At 41.5% G+C, this 21,835-nt stretch overlaps 2 protein-coding genes across 4 annotated transcripts in view; one reads left to right on the forward strand and one right to left on the reverse strand.

Moving 5' to 3' along the window:
• Window positions 1–21,835, reverse strand: part of COL19A1 (collagen type XIX alpha 1 chain) — a 622,544-nt gene that overhangs the window by 143,010 nt on the left and 457,699 nt on the right. For all 3 annotated transcript variants that reach the window (XM_075598080.1, XM_075598081.1, XM_075598082.1), the window contains exons 20-24: window positions 16,462–16,503; window positions 14,595–14,630; window positions 4,623–4,658; window positions 4,387–4,440; window positions 3,963–4,016 (exon numbers count right to left, since the gene is read on the reverse strand). In XM_075598080.1, coding sequence (XP_075454195.1) covers window positions 3,963–4,016; window positions 4,387–4,440; window positions 4,623–4,658; window positions 14,595–14,630; window positions 16,462–16,503 — 222 coding nt within the window. The remainder of the gene's footprint in view (window positions 1–3,962; window positions 4,017–4,386; window positions 4,441–4,622; window positions 4,659–14,594; window positions 14,631–16,461; window positions 16,504–21,835) is intronic.
• LOC142493668 (xylosyl- and glucuronyltransferase LARGE2s) lies at window positions 5,974–8,670 on the forward strand. The gene has a single exon (XM_075598079.1). It carries the CDS (start codon window positions 6,107–6,109, stop codon window positions 7,805–7,807), a length of 1,701 nt encoding a protein of 566 aa, XP_075454194.1. The 5' UTR covers window positions 5,974–6,106; the 3' UTR covers window positions 7,808–8,670.

Raw genomic sequence — 21,835 nt, forward strand, 5'->3', positions numbered from 1 at the left:
AAAGACTGGAGAGGGGGAAACAGATTGATTCATTTAGCCAGAAGGGAAACCTTCTGGATTCACAAATTACAAACATTAGTCCCCAAAGGACTTAATATAGATATAGACATTGGGGCATTTTTAACGTGAATGTATTGTTTAAACTTGTAATCATTTTGGCTTCCTTCTCTCCTTTCCATTATTTTTAGGGATTGCGCCGTTTTTAAATGTTATATGTATTTTATTATATTTTTTATAATTATAAATTAATGTATAATGTATTAATTACAATATTGTTTGAAATACGTAGAATAATATGTGTATCAGATCTATTCATATGCTATTGGATTTAAATTATATACCACAATACATACAGGTATATAGGAATTTTTGGGGAATGCCACTATGTATTGAGTGGCATTCATAAATTATGACCAGTGATTGTAATGAAGATTGACTGAATTAATTAAATTATACTGATAGGGTATATATATCAGCATAGAACACACCATCTAGTAGGATTCCTGAAGAAGTGATTAGCGAAACACGTAGTATCAATTCCTTTGCTACCTATTTTACTGCGCATGTACATTCCCTGAAATCCAGACTGTGAGACGAATGGCATCATACCATCCTTGCTGCCGCCCAGAATAGATGTCACTTCCGGGATCACGCGGTACCACGCTGAGGGAGCAAACGCACTACCCATAGACAGACTAGAGAAAAGACAAGACCCCGTACATAGCGCCAACCACACTTTTGGAATGTGAGTGTATTTTTTACCATTTTGTTGTGCAATACAATTTGTAAGCATACTCTGCCATGAGAGTTTCCTCTATTATTTCATGAATGGATTTGGAAGTTTCTTGTCCTATCTGTATACACTGACCTAAGTTCCAGCCACCATAAGCTCCCATCAGAGAGAGATTGTGTAAGGATTCTGTTTGATCTGTGCCGGGTTTTTCTGCCACTTCGTGTTTTCCAGGCTGCCTGCCCTTTCTGTTCAATTTAGCCGGTTTGGTTACTGGCAGCCCGCTATATAAGGCTGCATTTTCTGGTGGGAGTCGCCGAAAGTTCCATGTTTTTGCAGCTCCTGTCGGTCTATGCCGTCGCCTGTTCCTGTTACCTGTTTGGATTCCCTATTGCTGACCCCGGACCGTGACACTGACCTCGCTGCCTTCTGCCTACCCTGAACTTTTGCCTATTGCCTGGACTTCGCACCACTGCCGCCTGCCCTGACATTTTGCCTGTACTGTGGACTCCGCACCATTGCCACCAGCCCTGACCCTTGCTTCCATATCGACTACGATACTCTTACAGGACTCTGTCCCTGGGCTGTGGTCGGTTTATTTGCATCCCTACCTCAGCCCTGCGGGTCCGCTTCCTGATTTGAGATGAGCACCATCACAGATTGCATCTCTGAAACGCCCAATACCTTTTGTCTATCTGTGAGTGGAACTGACACATATTTTTGAGTTTTCCATACATTATGTACATTGGTCGCTGTTAGGAAATAGCCCTGACATATTTTCCTAGTTCTTCCTCTCCCCTTCTGTTCCTTATCTGTCCACCGGGTGTGCTTCTATTTTCTGTCTGCTCTGGGGTTCCTCTATCTGTCTGTCTCCTTTTGGTGCTCCTGTCCTCTGTCCTTATAGTTTCCTGTTCCTCCCTTGCCTTTGTTTTGTGTCCAGACTCTCATGCCCATGCTTCTGCGTCTGTTCCTGTTCCATGTGGAGTCCTAAACTTATTATAGACCCTTGCTAGTTATCTGGCTTATCCCCATTTGTTCCCTTATCCCTGGTCTCAGTTCCTGCTCCCTAGTCTCAGTTTCTGCTCCCCTGCAATGCTCCTGCCTTTCTTTTGCCGACCCCTGCCTGGATCTCGATGATCCTGCATGCTGCCTGCCACCGAACCCTGTCTGTGACCCCGACAATCCTGCTTTCTGCCTGCCACCGCACCCTGCCTGTGACCCTGATGATCCTGCTTTCTGCCTGCCTCCGACCTCAGCCTGTGACCCCAACAATCCTTGCCTGCTCCCCGCTGTTCTGGCCACCGAGGTCCTAACGCTCAAGGAGTCTCCCTCATGACAGTCGCATGTTTTTATCTTTTCATATTATGACTGTGAAATCCTGCGCTCCCCCTACCTGGAAAAAAACCTGAGTACTGCAGAGACCAAAAAAGGTGTTATGAAGGGTTTTGAGCTGCTTTTCAATTGTATATCACTTTATTCACAATACAAAATTGGTGAAGGTTTTTTTTAAATTTTTTTTAAATACTTTATTCACATTTTCCACTATATTTGATCACTATATTATTTTTATAATTGATCACTTGACACACACACACACACACACACACACACACACACACACACACACACACACACACACACACACACACACACACACACACACACACACACACACACACACACACACACACACACACACACACACTTTTTCACCAAATATTTATGGCACTTGCACTTAATTGAATTTAATTTATAGCGCCCAATTACATCTTTTTCAAAATTCGTATATCATTTGCGTACTGATGGAACTGAATTTGTTTTCAACAAATAATGGCCAATAAGGGTTTCACATATATATTCAATAGAACATAGGGGAGATGGCAGATCCGTTAGGGATAAAGGAAGGAACCAGTCCAGTTCTTTACCTCTCAACCCAACATCCGATTTAAGTCTGATCAGCAAATGAGTGCGTTCAATTGTGTCGAAAGCCGCACTCAGGTTGAGATGGATCAGAGTAGCGACGCACACTTGATAAATTAATTGTAATAAAAACATTTATCTGAGCTACTGTGTTATATTTCAGCCCTGGATTGTGTGGCATCTGCATGGTCCTCCTTTTCCTTATCATATATAGTCTTCCAGTATCTGACAAGTCATACTTTTCTGTTTGGCTGTAACCAATATGTTGTCAACTCATTCTTCTCTTTGACCTATCAAAGAGGTTCCCAACCTTTCCCATATCATGGACCACTTTAATGTTAATAATTATTTCATGGAGCACCATATTTGTACATAGCTCTTCACATCTTTGTATGTATACAGTATGTATAAGATATCTGAACAATACTGGACCTGTATCTAAAAAAAACAACCTTTTTTGTGATATAAAATGTACCGACTGGAAAAGAGAGCTGTCTGAAATGAATTTTCAATGGCTTTGGAGATCACTAATGCTACAAGAACTACCGTTTACGAATATTTGCTGTCTAGGGTGTCTTTTTAGGTCAAACCTGCTAGTGTGTCATCTATGCAAAAGTTTTCTAGCAATAAATCATTTCTATTAAATCTTGTTTCCATCAATTGTCCCACAAGTGCATTTGCTTTTCAATAAATATACTACTTTTTGTCTGTGTGCAAATGCGGGTGCACCCAAAAGGCTTTTGGTTTGTATCCATGTTAAGTGTAAAACAAATAAAGCCTTCAAGTCCTCTAAAATTGTTACCTGTGAGTGGTAATAATATTGCATCCATTTGGAAATGAACACCATAACATGCAGTTATATGCTGCATCCTGTTTTACTTAGAGAAAAGGAAACTGAAAGTAGCACCAACACATAATAATAATATGTTCTTGTATAGTGCTGCTATTTGTACGCAGCGCTTTACAGAGACATTTTGCAGGCACAGGTCCCTGCCCCGTGGAGCTTACAATCTATGTTTTTGGTGCCTGAGGCAAAGGAAGATAAAGTGTTGCCCAAGGTCACAAGGAGCCAACACTGGGAATTGAACCAGGCTCCCGTGCCAGTCAGTGTCATTGTCCACTGAGCCACTTCCTCTCCATATGCATCGACAGGTTTTCAAGGTCTGCCATATCGATTCTATATGGTGCTTTCATCAATCAAAACAATGATTAGAACTAAATGCTGCAATATTCACCCGAAAACTTTGATAGAGGCTCAGCCTTTTTTTTATTTTCACAATTAAAATATACCATCTGAAAAATATAGACTTACAATTTCTCCAGGGGATCCTCCTGGTCCAATAGATCCAAGTTCCCCTTTTGGACCCTAAAACACAATCATTAAGATTAAAAGAACATTTAATGGCAACTGGAAATGTATTTATTTCCAGCCTTTGAATAAATTAAAATATGTACGAAGTGAAGTACTGAAAGGACTTGGTATGTTAATTGACAAAGGAAATCACTAATATTGTGTTTATTCCAACTGAACCAAAATATGTTTTAAAGGTCAGATAGCTACTTAACACATTTAAAACCTCTATTTTCATGATTTGTAACTTATGTATAGAGTCTACCAACTTATTATTGTAATCTTGAAAGAAGTAATGACTTGTTCTTGCGACATTTGGATGGCTAAAACTGCCCCATTATGAAAGAAAATACTACAAAACAGGAAGACAGCATTTTTCATGTACCTGTGGTCCAGGAGTTCCTACAAATCCTGGTAATCCTGGATCTCCACGTTCACCCTACAATAAGCAAAGAAAACCAACAATATGTAAAACCCAGGTGCTAACTTTGTATCCTTGTTAAGACTGGTGTTGTATTGTAGATATTAAAGTAATACTGTGCAGATAACATGCATGAAAATATATAAAGATATACTGTATATATACACAGTATTAAATGTTGAAACTGTACAATGGGTCACCTTAACTCCTTCCTGTCCTTGAATTCCAATTTCTCCCTGTAAAACACAATATTATCATATAGCAAGCACCATTAAAATACCACTTTTGTTTCTTCAGTTTACTGTATGTATTAAAAATGATGTAAAATACAATATGCTAAATACAAATATTGCAAATTTGATACAATAGATTACAGAAATTTGTAAATGATAAAAACACAACATGCAAACAGCATCACAATAAATGTGTAAAGAAAGTAAATGAAATGAACAATGATTATTATAAGCAAATACATTAGTTTTTATTTTTTGCATACAATTAGTTTAAGGAAATTCAAAAAATGAGGTAATATTTTGTGAACTATAAATTATTTTGTAGATTTTTTTTAACCACCCTCCATAATGTTCTGAAAAAGTATGCCTAAAATAGTTACTTGTAGGTTTCCAGAGGCTACATTAATAATCAAAATGGATATCAGATAAAATAGGGACCTGCAGTTCAGATGCAGTCAGATCTATTGTCGCCCTGCCCCGCACATGAGCTGGTGAACCATGGACCAAGTATGGCCTGATCACTGCCCTCCCAGGAGGTCTAACCACCCACCCTGGGGAAACCAACCCCTTCACCCACTGCCCTCTACCCCCAACAAACCAGGTACTTCTGTCTAACCCCTTCATAACCTTAGCGGCTAGCCACTAAGGTAATGAAGCTTCTTTTATTACTATTTTAATAACCGTGTATTAAAGCTGGGGGTCTCCGGAGCTGGACTGCATTAATTTCACCCCCGGCGACCCCCTGCTTCCGGAGATACAGGCCTCAGTATGGGGCGGCAGCATCTCCTGCAAGTTTAAATGTTCCGGTCACGTAAGCCGCGATGCAGGAGAATGAAACTTGCAGGAGATACCGGCACCCCATACTAGGGCCTGTAACTCGGGAAGCAGGGGGTTTCCAAGGCTGAAATAAATGCGGTTCAACTCTGGAGACCCATGCTTCAATACTATGTAATTAAAATAAAAACTTTGATCGCCTGTTAGAGATGTGCAGAGAGAGGGGTCGCTTCTGTTTGCTCTCACGGCACTGCTCTTCCAGACTGATATGGCCCGGTAGGATTAACACAGTGTGGAGTCCCAATCAGAGGCTGGGAGCCCAACTGTGTTAATCCTGATGAGCAATTAGTCTGGCGGAGGGGAATTCGCGGTCTGGCAGTGGCAAGGCTGCAGAGGAGGAGAACTGGCAGCTGCGCCAGCAACTCCGACAGCGGAGCGAAAACTGGGGTGCAGGAGGGGGGCCGGAGAGGGGCAACGGCAGCCACTGTGCCCAGAGGAGCCTGACGGAGAAGTGTGAGCTGATCCACGTTGCGATAGTGTGTGCCGGTCACAACAGCAGCAGAGACGTGGTGACGCTGGTGAAATCCATCCTCTTCCACAGGAGAAATCCCCTGCATCTCCACCTCATCACGGACTCCGTGGCCCTGCGTGTCCTGGGAAACCTCTTCGACACGTGGATGGTCCCTTCCCTGCAGATCAGCTTCTATAATGCCAGTGAACTCAAGCCGGAGGTTTCGTGGATCCCCAACAAGCACTACTCTGGGATTTATGGATTATTGAAGCTGACCCTGACCAAGGCACTGCCCTCTGACCTCTCCAAGGTCATCGTGCTGGATACAGACATCACCTTTGCTACGGACATCGCAGAGCTGTGGGCCATCTTCAGAAAATTCACAGATCAGCAGGTTCTGGGTCTGGTGGAGAATCAGAGCGACTGGTACCTGGGCAACCTCTGGAAGAACCACAAGCCCTGGCCAGCGCTGGGCCGTGGCTTTAACACGGGGGTCATCCTGCTGCTTCTGGACAGGCTGCGTATGATTGGGTGGGAGGAGATGTGGCGGCTGACCGCTGAGAGGGAGCTGATGAGTATGCTGAGCACCTCGCTGGCCGACCAGGACATATTTAATGCTGTTATTAAGGGCTCCCCCTCCCTGGTTTGTGAGCTCCCGTGTTACTGGAACGTGCAGCTGTCTGACCATACGCGTTCTGAGCAGTGTTACACCGAGCTGGCCGACCTCAAGGTGATTCACTGGAACTCCCCCCACAAGCTGCGTGTTAAGAACAAACACGTTGAGCTCTTCCGAACCCTGTACCTCACCTTCCTGGAGTATGACGGGAGCCTCCTGCGTAGGGAGCTGATTGGGTGCCCGAGCGATGGGGAACAGCGGAGCCATACGTTGCAGGTAGCACTGGCACAGCTGGATGAGGAGGATCCCTGTTATGACTTCCGCCGGGAGCAGCTGGCATCTCATCGCGTTCATCTCTCCTTCCTCCCACGCAAACCTCTCGTCCCAGACCCTAGTGATGTCACCCTGGTGGCACAGCTCTCCATGGACAGGCTGCAGATGCTGGAGTTGATTTGCCAGCACTGGGAGGGCCCGATGAGCCTGGCTCTGTACCTGTCGGACGCGGAGGCGCAGCAGTTTCTGCGCTATGCTCAGGCCTCCGAGGTCCTACAGTCTCGCACCAACATCGGGTACCACGTGGTGTACAAGGAGGGGCAGTTCTACCCCGTGAACCTTCTGCGAAATGTGGCACTGCGCAACGCACAGACGGCCTACGTCTTCCTGTCGGACATTGACTTCCTGCCCATGTATGGACTGTACGAAAACCTGCGGAAGTCCATATCACAGCAGGACCCGGGCAGCACCAAGAAGGCTTTTGTAGTCCCTGCCTTTGAAACTCTGCGCTATCGCCTGTCCTTCCCAAAATCCAAAGCGGAGCTGCTCTCCATGCTGGATATGGGGGCGCTGTACACCTTCCGGTACCACGTGTGGGAGAAGGGACACTCGCCCACCAACTACGGTAAGTGGAGGACTGCAACCACACCGTACCGTGTGGACTGGGCACCCGACTTTGAACCGTACGTGGTGGTCAGGCGGGATTGTCCAGAATATGACCAGCGGTTCCTGGGCTTCGGCTGGAACAAAGTATCTCACATCATGGAGCTGGATGCGCAGGAGTATGAGCTGATGGTTCTTCCCAACGCCTTCATCATCCACATGCCGCACGCTCCAAGCGTTGATATCTCCAAGTTCCGGTCCAGCTCAAACTACCGCTCGTGCGTTCAGATGCTGAAGGATGAGTTTCACCAGGACCTGTCCAGGCGCTATGGGTCTGCCGCTCTGAAATACCTCACCGCGGAGAGAAGCCGGTGAGCCTGGCCTGGGGACCCTGTGTCAGACTGGCATGGGGTACCCCAGAGAAGATACCCTCTTCCCCCACCCCCCCTGTCCTTCACACTGACTTTTGAAGGGGCATGGAGACCCTTGAAGAGAGAAGGTTCCCTCTCCTAAACAAAGAGGGGTGTAGAGTAACTCGAGAGCATGGACTTCCTTAATGCTTCAAAGAAGGGTTTGGGGATCCCTGGAGAAAAGGTGGCGGATCTCACTGGAAGGTCTCCTTATTCCCCCTAAAGGGGGAAGGTTACCAGCCTTTCTGTCTTAGAGACAGCTCAATATTATAACCAAGAGACCCATATTTCTCCCACTAGTTTATTTTTTTTATCAGTCCTGTAGGATGGGTAACGACAATCGAAAGCATTTTCCTGATCTGAAGGATATATAATGTCCCTGAAACTTGGTCACAATCACTGGAGTCCGATTTTTTTCCTTTTTTAGATCTCGTATTCAAGTCTCCCAACTTTTATTTTTTTTACATTTTTTTTTTAAGTGTTTTATATTTAAATTATTTAAGTCAGATACTACAGCAGGCAGGACAGGATTCCTGATTATATTTTTAAAATATATACATATTTTTCCATGAAATACTGCACACTTGTAATGCTGACGATTTTATATATATATATACCCACATTTGTTCAAAACAAGCAGCTCATTAAATTTGGGGCGATATTTAGTGTGTTTGTGTCTCTGCTCTGTACCCCCAGCTGTGCTCTGTGGTGTAGCTGGAGGAAAGCTTCCCGGCTCCAGTGTTCTCAGGATATACACCTGCTAAGAGTCAAATTGATTCTAAAAAGAATTTGCAAATTCTTTAATTGAAAGTTTGTTTACGCCTAAAAAGTTCAGCTAATTGTAGGGTTAATTTAAAAGCAGGCAAATGTCATAACCTCCATGCTGACGACACACAAATATACTTTTCAACACCCGACCTTGCACCTGCTGTATAAACCAAAGTTTCTGAATGTCTCTCTGCTATATCATCCTGGATGGCCCTCTGCCGCCTTAAACTCAACATGGCTAAAACAGAGCTCCTCATACTTCCTCCCAAACCTGGCCCTACTACCTCCTTCCACATTACTGTTGGAACTACCATCATTCACCCAGTAGCCCAAGCACGCAGCCTAGGGGTCACACTCGACTCCTCTCTCTCATTCTCCTCTCATATTCAAAACATTTCTAAAACCTGTCGCTTTTTCCTACGCAATATAACAAAGATACGCCCTTTCCTCTGTTGCTCGACTGCTAAAACTCTGACTCAGGCCCTCATTCTCTCCCATCTTGATTACTGTAACCTCCTGCTGTCCGGCCTTCCTGCCTCTCACCTGTCTCCCCTACAATCTATCCTAAACACTGCTGCCAGAATCACTCTACTCTTTCCGAGATCTGTCAGCATCTCCCCTCATGAAATCCCTCTTCTGGCTTCCAATGAAATCCCGCATCTCACACTCCATTCTTCTCCTCACTTTTAAAGCTTTACACTCTTCTGCCCCTCCTTACATCTCAGCCCTAATTTCTCGTTATGCACCATCCAGTCTCTTGCGTTCTTCTCAAGGATGTCTTCTTTCTACCCCCTTTGTATCTAAAGCCCTCTCCCGCCTTAAACCTTTTTCACTGACTGCCCCACACCTCTGGAATGCCCTTCCCCTCAGTACCCGACTAGCACCCTCTCTATCCACCTTTAAGACCCACCTTAAGACACTTGCTTAAAGAAGCATATGAATAGCACTGTGGATATAAAGCTTGGCCCCCTGCAGACGCACTTACCAGAACTCCCTCCTACTGTCTCTGTACGTTCTACCTACCAATTAGACTGTAAGCTCCTCGGGGCAGGGACTCCTCTTCCTTAATGTTACTTTTATGTCTAAAGCACTTATTCCCATGATCCGTTATTTATATTATCTGTTATTTATTTGATTACCACGTGTATTACTACTGTGAAGCGCTATGTACATTAATGGCGCTATATAAATAAAGACATACAATACAATACAATACAATTTCACGTGCAGTTTCCTTGAGGAAAACTCATTAAAAGATCTGACTGCATCTATATATGGTTAACAATCTGTTTTTCAAATAAGAGACTAAAAGCAAAGATTTCACTCATTACTGTACTTTTCTTAAGCTATTTAGTGCCAAATTGTTGTGCAACATTTGCATGGTAATTTTCAGTGACCATGCAATAGTGTATTGTGTAAGGAAAGTCAAACCACTCAAGTCAACCCCTAAAGTTCTACTCACTAGAACCTTTAGAAACCCACAACAATTTCTGGCTGATCTTACTTACTGTCCTTAATACAGAATCATCCTGATAACTGACCCTGATTCTGCGCTTATTTTCTTAAGAATCTGTGATTCCCTCGTCCCCCTATGCAGAATAAGAGTACATGGGGCCTACCTTCCATGGGTTACATCCAACATAATTGCTCTTTATCATTTTAGAGATGCCTTGTGAAAAGATACAAAGAAACTGGTACCACCAAGGACCTTAATAACTACATATGCCTGTGGACTACATCTACAAGGCAAACAAGACACACAAAAGTCCAACATTACTCTGAGAATCTTTATCAATCTACATCAAATCCAGCACACTTCTGGAAGGTCCTCAACCATACAGTATATTCCAGCCTTCTAGCCACCATCAACATCTAATATCAAAAAGGATGATACTACGCTGACAAATCCCACTGACATTGCAAACGCATTTAATGAAAACTTTGTGGGATGTGCTACTGTGCCTACTATCAAAGCGCAACATGAACTACAATCATGAAGCTCAACCCATGACAGCCCCTATAGCCCCACCCTATCCCAACAGTGCTCACAATTTATAATTTGTACCAGCATCTGACGAGAAGATTACAGAGTAGATCCAAAATTAAAACTAAACAGCCAATGGTGACTTGACCTAGTGCAATCAAAGTTCCTACGACTTAGTGCCCCAGTTATTGCCATACCTCTGGCCTCCCTAATGAAGTCTATATTATGCACCAGAAACAGGAAAACTGCCACAGCTGTCCCAGTCTACAAAAGTGGGGACAAAAATATTGTCTCCAACTACAGACTAATCTTTCTTCTCCCAATCTCTCTTCTCCCAATACTTTCCAAATTCACGGAAAAATATGTGTCCACTCCAAATTAAGTGATTACTATACGAAGACAATTTTCCTTAGTCATCTCCAATCTGGCTTTTGTCCAAACCACTCCACATTAACTACCCTTGTAAAATTTGCAGTGAGATTCAGTGTGGAATGGAATTGGGACAACTAACTAGTGAAATATTCCTAGATGTTGCAAAAGCTTTTAATACTGTTGATAATGTTATCTTGTTAAACAAGCTTCAGTGCTTTGGAATAGGGGAGCATGCTTGAAATGTTTTTTACTCATATCTATCAGGTAGATCCCAATTTATATTTATCTTGGGCTCTAACTCCATCCACTTGGATGTCACCTATGGGGTCCTGCAAGGCTCTGTTCTGGTGCCCCATCTCTTTTCAGTCATCATTAATGATATACAGTAGTGATAAAATGTTTGTGAACCCCAATGATAATTACAGAAATTCCAACATCTAAGAATCTGTAAGGCATTCTTTTCTTGGCTAGTTTAAGTGTTCATGACTCAACTATCAGAAAAAGACTAAACCAGAATGGTGTTCATGGAATGATAGCCACAAGGAAACCACTGCTCTCTAAAAAGAACATTGCTGCCATCTGAATTTCGCCAAAGAGCACATAGATGATTCACGAGACTTCTAGAGCAATGTTCTCTGGACAGACGTGTCAAAGGTAGAACATTTTTGCCTCAATGAAAAACGTTACGTATGTTTGGTAAAAACTAAAACTGCGTTCAAACAGAAGAACTTCATCGCAACCGTTCAGGCATGGTGGTGGGAGAGTGATGGTTTGGGGCTGCTTTCCTGCCTCAAGACCTGGACGGTTTGCCATCATTGACACAACCATGAATTCTGCATTGTATTAAAAGATTCTAGAGGAGAATGTCAGGCAATCCATCTGTGAGCTGAAGCTGAAGCGAAAGTGGGTCATGCAGCAAGACAATGATCCTAAAAAATGGTCCCAAGGTTCAACAAAGTATCCGGCCGCTTCTCCTTCTCTTACCATGCATCCCACAACTGGAACAGTCTACCGGAACTCTCACTGCCGCAACCAGTCGAAGTTCTTTCAATACTAAACCTGTCTCACATTTTAATCTGGTCTGTAACTGTTATATACGCCTATAATATATTTTCTCTTTAACTGTGAATGCAATGTCTTGTATATAATGTACTGTATATCCCTTTTCACTTAAGGTATCTATGTATTTGTAACCATGTATTTGTCATTATAACTCTATGCCCGGGACATACTTGAAAATGAGAGGTAACTCTCAATGTATTACTACCTTGTAATCCAAGGCACTGCGGATTTTTAGAAATGTATTTTAAAGCTAAGCACAACGTTTTGACCTTCTCCGAGGTCTTTCTCAAGTGACTGGCATGGTCGAAATGTTGTGCTTATCTTTATAATAAATTTCTGCAAATCCGCAGTGCCTTGATCATCTGTTACGTGCCATACTGTAGTGTAGGAATTTGAGTTACAGGATTTCCCTGACCCAGGAGCACCGGTGTTCAATCGCAAGTATCTTGCTTTATTGTGATACTGATTAGGTGTGCAGCATTGTTATCTTTTTTGTTACTTCCTGGTAAAACACTTTACAAATAAATATAAGCAGATCTACGAAAGAATGGCTGCAGAAGAAGAAATTCTGTGTTTTAGAATGGTCTAGTCAAAGTCCGGACCCAAACCCATCAAAATATTTTTGGCAGGACCTGAAGTGAGCTGTTCATGCTAGGAAGCCCTCAAATGCTACCAAGTTGAAGCAGTTCTGTAAGGAAGAATGGGCCAAAATTCCTCAAAACCGATGTGAGAGGCTGACCAGGAAACGCTTAGTGGAAGTCATTGCAGCTCAAGGGGATGAACCAGGTACTGAATCTAAAGGTTCACATTCTTTTCGCACATTGATTTTGAATGTTTAATCATTTGTTGATAAATATATGTTGAAAAAGTATCATGTTTTTGTGTAATTTCTTTGATCAGGTTATCTTTATGTATTATTAGGACCTAAAGATTTAATAATATTTTAGGTTTGAAATATGTGAAATATCACAAAGTTTTCTCATCACTGTATCTATAGCTTGGAAGGGATCTTCAATGCACATGTATGCAGGTCACACAATCTTATATGCACACAGCCCTAGCCTCACTGACCTTGGATGCGTAATTCAAGACAAAACTGTAACAATGATATTTGGGACTAAGGCAAAATTAATAAAGCTACCAATGATCAGAACCAACTCTAATACCATTCTAGCCCCTGTCACTAGTTTTAAATATCTGGGATTTAGCTTGATGCCATTTAACATGTGTGCTGAATATAGATACTCTGACATCCAAAACCTATGCCAAACTAAGTATACTATATAGGAACAAATCCTCCCTAAACCTGCTGGTCAGAAAGCGCATCACACAGTTGATGCTAATGCCAATTATACACTATGGGAACATAGTATATGATACAGCACCCCAACTCACTTTAGCAAACTAGACACCCTCTGCAACGCAATATGCCACTTTGTACTACTGTAACCCTTCTTTATCCTAGCCCCAGATAGATACTTGTTGCTGGGGTGGGTACTTGAGTCCTCTATCTCTGGGTGGTACGTCACATGTGGCGTTATATCAGCCAATGGGAGACAAACTACAACAATGTTTGTAATATAACCATTTTTATATGGCAATTATGAATAAACCTTGTGGCCCTTAGCCAAGGATCACTACATTCATATTATAACACATCAACATAACATTACACATAAACGCTGCTCGGGTGTATGTCCGTGCCCGAGGCTGCGGCCACCCAATCCTTGATATCATGGCCTGTGTAATGGTACCGGGACACCATTGGAGCTCGGTAATGCAAATAATTGAGCAGGCCTGTACTGTACTTTGCAAAACGTTTCGATACCACTTTAGATGCAACCGTGAAGGGTCCCCTCTAGTGGTGCCTGCTCCACCCTGCACGATCTGCTGTTCTCCTTCCAGTCAATGCCCGCTCTCTTTAGTGGGACACCGACGGGCCTGGCTCACATGCGATCAATCCTGAAGTCCTTCAGGTTCATGCAGATCTGCAATAGCAGCTCTCCCCTTGCAGCTCTGCCCCTGCGTGTCCTGCCAGGGACTCTTAGAGGCCCCCATGTGCTGTCACCCTCACCTCACCCCCGGTTAGCTGCACAGTGTTAGATCAGCAAGGCCCCCATTTTCATATAGATTTTTCCCCCCTGAATTCGATCTGGGGGGTTCTCCTTAGCTGAACTATGCTATGTTTAGCTATGGGGACCCCTCCTTTTTCCAAGATAATTATCGTTTTAGTTGCTGGTGACAATTTTGACACCCATTCTGATTTCACGAATGGTAGAGAAAACACAGGCAAGTAAAACTTTACGTACATCAAATTTTGGGGGGACAATCAATATAAAAAAAACCAAATGAGTAGGGTAGATTGCTTTTACAGGTTCTTATAAAGCCCAAAGCCATGGATGCGTAGTTACCATTATAAAACAACTGTGACTTTATCTCTGAGTATGGTTTTATCATTCTTAACCCTTGTATGCAATGTATGGAGTTTAAGCCAATGCATAAAAATTGTGTAGCTGCTAAATTAAAATGTGTGTTAAATACAGTACAGTATGTATAAAATACTTACAGTATCCCCCTTCTCTCCTTTTGAGACAGATCCAATCTGTAAGTGTAAAAACATTTTAGACATAACGTATCCATGTGTGATATTTACATGCAAAATGATCCACTATAATACATTTATTAGGAGGTAGTACATTTTGTGAATGATATATATGTTATGGCATCAAGTTCTGTTTTCATTATTTTAATTCAGAATTATACGTTTTAGAAGTTCATAAACATAATCATTCTGTTTTTCAATATTTTAACTAAGAAATATGCGTTTTAGAAGTTCATAAACATAATTTTACCTTATTAATATTCTACATGATTGATTTAGTATTTAAACTATCTATATCAAACAGTAGTCCTCCCAGGGTTATTCTTTTGTACTTAATCTGAACATGGGCTGTTCTGGTAGCCAATTAATTATAATGGCATTGGAATGCGTTCAGCACTTTGAAAGCATGTGTGCTCTACAAGACATGTTACAATAAGAGATGTCTTTTAATGTTCAATGATATATATCTTAGTATAAATGGCTATATAATTTATATTCGCAAACACATCTGCATAAACTAAGAGGGCTTTACACGATTAGGAACAAGTGATTATCTGTGGATACATTTATCAATATGAACTTTATTCACTGAAGCCTGCCCTTAACAAATAACCTAAAACAATTTGGTGGTGATGATAGTGGGGGGTTCCTCAATAAAATGTCATAGTCCTCAGAAATCTCAGATAACCAAAATATGTACTTTAACCACCGGCACAGAAAGCATTGTAATGAAATTCACAGATATGCAGATGGGTTAAGCCCAATATATTTGTGTAATCATTATACAATGATTTATCCACAGGGGCCAATTATCTCAGTACCTAAAAAATAAATCTGACCATCAAACTGTATAGTGGACCTGACAAAATCATTTATAACAGAAGAGCTCTCTATAATGTGTTTTGTCTGAGTATTCACGCCAGATGGAAATTGCATGAAAAACAGACAGGCTTAACATATCGTTACTGCCAACATGGAGGTCCCAGAGTGACAATAAGTACAGCAAGGCCATACTGCTACAACAGACAAACCACTGCCAGCATCATATTTCAGTTACCTTTGCAATATGATTTAAAGAGAACTTTTAAAACTATAAGCTGTATCCTAATGTTTATCTGTGTGTGAATATCTATTCTATAGAGCTCTACGTACATGAATACCGCTACATAATAAGAGAAAAAGAAATGCAGTTGTATGTTTGCTGGATTTCTAGAAGGTGAACTCTGATCTTATTCAAATGTCAGTTCCCTTTTATAGTTTTTGCAAGTCACTTTATCTTCCTGTGCCTCTGGTACGCAATGACATAGATTGTAAGCTCTACACCACTACATACACTACAACACTACATAAGGCACATTACTATTTTATACATACTCAGAATGCTCAAATGATCTGACAATTCAGACTGAAAATGAAGGTTACTTTAAGAATAATTTCTGAGTTTACTCCCATTTTCATGAAAATTCCACTAGATAAAATGGGCCAACATTTACCAACAGTGCCGAAATAGTGTTGGTTTACTGGTGCAAAAAGACAATACTGCAAGAGTGTTTTTTTTTTATATATTCTGGCAATATTATATTTACTCTTGTATACTTCCAAAAAAAGAACATAGTTTTTATATGGTTTTATGATCATGAACCATGCAGAATAGAAATCACACTAGACCATTTTGTTTCAAAATAATGATTTTACAGAAAGCTATTTGCCTGTATTTATTAGCTTTGTTCCTGCCTGCTCTGCTGGCTAGGCACTAAACCTTATGGATTTTATGGCATCCACTTCACATGCTGTACAATTTGAAACCTAATTTGCGCTGTTATATAATTACCAGTCCTGGCAGGCCAGGCAATCCTCTTGGACCAACGTCTCCCTACAAATCAAAACAAGAAGAAAACAACTGGAATAATCATAGTAAAATAGAAAACATTTACCAAGTACAGTATCTACGAGCTTAAGTTTAGGAAACGGCATAAGACTAATGTTGTCCTGCTGAACTGGAGCAGGGTTGATAAAAATTGTAATTTCTTAAATGAGGATGAGTTTACTACATTAAATAAGAATCATGTCCTTGCATAGGACAAATTGAAATCTATTCTAAATATAATGTTCTGTTTAAAGCAAGAAGCAAATGTAATAAAGATGCGCCTCATAAGACCATCGCTCTTCTGCCAGCATTTAGTTATTGTGTGTTGCTTTAAATCCATGATCTACTTAAAGACTTACAGTATTGGTGATACATGATGTACAAGGCTGATGCTTCTAATTGAAACACAATATGAAGGACTTAGTGAAGACAGACCGTGAGAAATCAAAGCAACAAAAAGTAATTTATGGACTCACAAAACCACTTTATTTTGTCCATGTAAAGTAAACTGTTTGCTGACACATCCACACTCCCCTTTTTAGAACAGTATGAATGACAAAATGCTTGGGAAACAATTTATCACAATGAGTTAGCTATGGTTATTTTGTAGTGCAAATAGGATTCTTGCTTCAACTGCTTTGGAATGCAAAGTCAAGCATCTTCATATGTTTCAGAAAAAACTTGTTTTTAATATCAAATTACATTGGTTCAGTGACTAAGCCCTATTTTCAATTTAGATGATGTATGTATACGAGGTTGTATCTTTTATTTCAATACATAGCACTGATCAATGTGCTTTACAGTCTAAGATAAAATCATCCGGCAATAGTTATTATGGCAAGGAACTGAAAATCCATTATGATCTTAGTTATAAAGTTAAAGTGGAAATCTTGGCAATGTTGCAGGAGAAGAAATACAAAGATTTGACAGTGACATAACTGTGAGCAGAGCTTGAGAGTGGGCAGATGCATGTAGCTCATAGCATCACGCACAAGAGCCACGGCGGATGGCTTTGTTCCGTACAGCGATGCAGAAGTGGGTGGTGGATCTGGGACAGGACGAGTAATGAGGACGTCCAGATTGACCTTAGAAAGTTAAAAGGAGCAAACTCGCTAACCAATGATTTTGTTTGTGTGTTTTGATGATGAGGGGAACCAATTTTAGCCCCTGGATTCTTTATCATAAAAATTATTCTAACTGACCGATAGGTGTTTAAAGTGGCTAAAAACAACACATATGAATTTAGTCAAATGGTTTCCAAAGCGGTCAAAAGCCGAGACAGATCAGCAGTCATCATCAGAAATAATTCACTGTAGCCAGGTCTCCCTCTGGGGTTTCCATACCTCAGTCAGGCTGTGGCTGGCAGTGGAGTACGGGGAGGTATGTGTGGAGCGTGTGGGCGGTCCGGAGAGGCAACTGAGTTGCTGGAGGTCCCCGGCGGCACCCTTTGCAGATACCACCCCATGTGGAGGCAGACCCCTCACTGACAGCTGATAGCGTGGGATCGGACAGCCCCTTGTCTTCCGTTGGCATTTTCAGATATGGAGCACCCGGCAGGTATACCGAATCTAAAAGTGCACCAACTTTAACACTGTTTGTGGGCAGCGCTGTTACGCACATTTGGGGAGGAAGCAGGGATGCCAAGAGCGGGGTGGGAGGTATGACCGTTAAATGCTAACCATACAAGTAACCCTTTAGAGGGGGTTCACACACACACACACACACACATATATATATATATATATATATATATATATATATATATATATATATATAGCCTGGCCACTATGGGGCATCTGGTCATGCTCAGATTTGCAGTGTACAACTTTATTCGGTGAAGTCACTTTGCCTTCAACCTTGGGGGCCTATGCAGTAAGCACGAACAAGCCACTTATCACCAGTTTATCGGCAAAAAAAGCTTACTGCTATTCAGTAAGCAGTGTTAAGTCGGCAATGAGAGACGTTTTCGGCAAAAAAATGACGAAAAAACAAAAATCACCAAACGCGCGGCGATAAGCCACTTTTGGGCACTTATCGGCAATTTTTCAAACTCGCTCAATTATAGTAGCCCCGATCAGTTTATCAAGGCTGATCACTGCTCTAGAATTGAGAATTCCTCTCCAAGTCATCCTGCCAGAAAAGTTGGCAAGAAGGTGGTGAGAAGCTTAGACGTGGTGAGACGGCACTTGGGGGAAAAAATGATTTTTTCCTGCATCGCATTGATGCCGGGGGTCTCCGGAGCTGATACACATTAATACCAGCACCGGAGACCCCTGGCATAAATCAGATGCAGGAAAAATTTACTGGCAACTTCATTAACTTAGCGGCTAACCGCTAAGGCAATAAAGGGGTTAGCCACCAGTGCTATGCTTATTGTGGGTACAGAATGTGAGTGAAGTTGGTATTTGTCCCCTTGGTGTGTGTTTAGGCCTTGCGGGGGAGGGTTGCGGGTGGACTTAACCCCTTCATTACCTTAGCGGTTAATACCCTAAACACTATCCTTGGGGCTACTACCCCCTTCACCCACCCCCGCTATCTACAATAAACAAAAATACACACAACAGTCCTACTACCCACCTCCTAGGCCACCAATAACCATTACAATATGTACTAAACACAACCCACCCACCCCCTGTGCCCCCACATAAAACATTATTTATTTTTTTATACACAGGATTAATACCAGAGGCCGACAGGGGTCCCCACGTGTGTCTGGGGATCCTCGGATGGTCCTTGTGGGACCCCTCTGGCCTGCAGTACCATTCATGTTCTAAAAAATAAATAAAAATGTCCTCCATTTCAATAAATACACCCCCCCAACACATACAGTACAGTAATATGCAATATAATTATTATCTAGATATGGATAATAGATCATTTGCCCATTATTAAACAAAACATTAAGCAGTCAGCATAAATAAAGCAAATAAAACCATTCTACTTACCCCTGCCATTATGAAGGGCATTCTTATCAGCATACTGCAGAGCCATGTCCTCCTTTGCCAGAAAGAATACATAAAAAATACAATCTAATGGCCCCTAACCCCTTAATCACCCTAGCGGTTAATAACCACTATAGTAATTAAGGGGTTAACTCCCGTCCCCCACAACCCACCCGGGTGGCCTAACCACCCACCCGGACCCACTATACCCACCTTGTATCCATTGAGTGGCATAGTAGTACATGATACCCATACAATACGGGCATTATAAGCTACTATAGCAGTCAATGGTCACCCTAATACAAAAGCATGAATGCCCAAAATACCAAATAATCAAACCTATACAACAAGCACCTAGAACACAAAATCAAAAATTTTAAGCACAAGCCAACCAATCAATTACCTACAGTAAATAAAACCACTACCCAATCAATTAAAGAAATAAAACCACTAGGAATTCAATAAAATCATTAAAACCACTAGGCAATCAATTACATACCTCATACCACTAGCCAAACAATACATTTAATACATAAAAGCAATAACCAACACAACAATTTATTAATACAATCACTAGGAGACACATACAGTAAATGAAAACCAGTAGCCAACAAAATACATAATTTAATAAAAACGCTAACCAATCTGTCCAAAAAAAATATACAAGCCATCACAATTCAAAACAATTTAATCTAAACAATAAATAGAAATAGATAATATAACAGTCAATAGAAGAAATGCATTTGGCCAAAAATGCATTGGCTACCACTGTATTCATGTGTACCCTAAACAGGAACAGATTAATACATTAGCAGTCAATGGGCAATGACAAATATATATATATAAAAAAAAATCGAATAACAAAAACCTGTAAAAATACAAGTACATACATTCAATATTTATCTTACCTTTAGAAGCGTTGGCCCTCCAAATCCTAGGGAATCAGCAATCTCTCGTACCATGACATCATGAAACACAATCCAACATCATCCACCGTGAAGATCCGGAACAGGTAACAACATTCTTCAATTTTGAATCTTCTCTCATCTGCTTCTTTCTTCATCTGTGATTATTTCTTTATTTTCTTTATCAACTGTCTTTATCTTCTGTCTTCATCTATTAATCCAATAACCCCATGTTAAATCCACAATGTTGACCCGTCGGCTTCTTGAGCTAAAATGAGACGTCCTGGCCTTAAATATGGCCTGTGACATCACATTTGGATGGCAAATGGTTCACACACCATCTGATTGGCTGTGAAAACCATGTGCCCCTTTTTTTTAAAAATATGACGTAATGTAAAGGGAATGAAGCCAGCCAATCAGAATGGCTGTGCTTCATTTCCCTTTAACATGACGTCACAAAATCCAACATGGATGCCGTCACATTCAGCCAATCCGATTGTGAGAACTTTAGCCCCAATCTGATTGGTTGTAGTAGACCATGTGACTCCCTTTGGATGACATCACACATCACATCCTTTCCCAAGAATAACTCTGTCCCATGGCCATATTTAAGGCTAGGACATCTCATTTGAGCTCAATAAGCCCAAGGGTCAACATTGTGGATTTAACATGGGATTATGTACTGACCAGGACATTTACATGCATAGAGATACCGGCACCCCATAACGAGGCCTGTATCTCAGAAAGCAGGGTGTCCCCAGACCTGAAATCAACGCGGTTCTCCTCCGGAGATCCCCTGCTAACGTACTCTAGTAATAACATTTAAATTAAAAATAATTTATTTCCGGCGAGATTTGCGCACAGAGAGGCGGTTCTCTCTCTCTGCAGCAGAATCAACTCGCCTGGTGAGCCCTTTTCAGAGGGTCAATCATCTCGGGAACCGGCTACTCACCATTTTTGCAAATGTTGCTATTTCTGGTATTCGGGCATTCTGCATACCGTAATGGCAATGCTGTCAAAAATGGAGATTTAAAATCCCTGGCAATTTTTTTCTATCGGTCTTTACTGCATGAGTCCCTTGGTTTCATAACATACTGTACATATATCTGTTAATGATTTTACCAATTTTTTTATTATTACATCATACATGACAACTCTCCTAATTTTAGAGCAGCCCTAACATTTACAAATGTGAGAGACTAAGTAATATATCTGCTGAGACAATGTACTAGTCTGAAGGTCTCGCAGTACAGAGTTACTAGTTATACTATATTAATATTGTGAGATCCAATAGAGTCACACTATTTGGGTATCTGTCTAAACTTGAGCATTTAAATACTATCTGCTCTACCGGGGTTATCAATATGGTAGCCTTAGACATTGTATCTTGCAATGCCAGACTTGGTACACAAGGATTTTAATAATTGTTATTACCCACTCAGTCAGTGGCGATTATCGCCTTATGCCATTGGGAGTAGTCCGACCCAGGGA

This window comes from Ascaphus truei, chromosome 4 (genome assembly GCF_040206685.1).
Source record: "Ascaphus truei isolate aAscTru1 chromosome 4, aAscTru1.hap1, whole genome shotgun sequence".
In the NCBI taxonomy this organism is placed as follows: domain Eukaryota; kingdom Metazoa; phylum Chordata; class Amphibia; order Anura; family Ascaphidae; genus Ascaphus; species Ascaphus truei.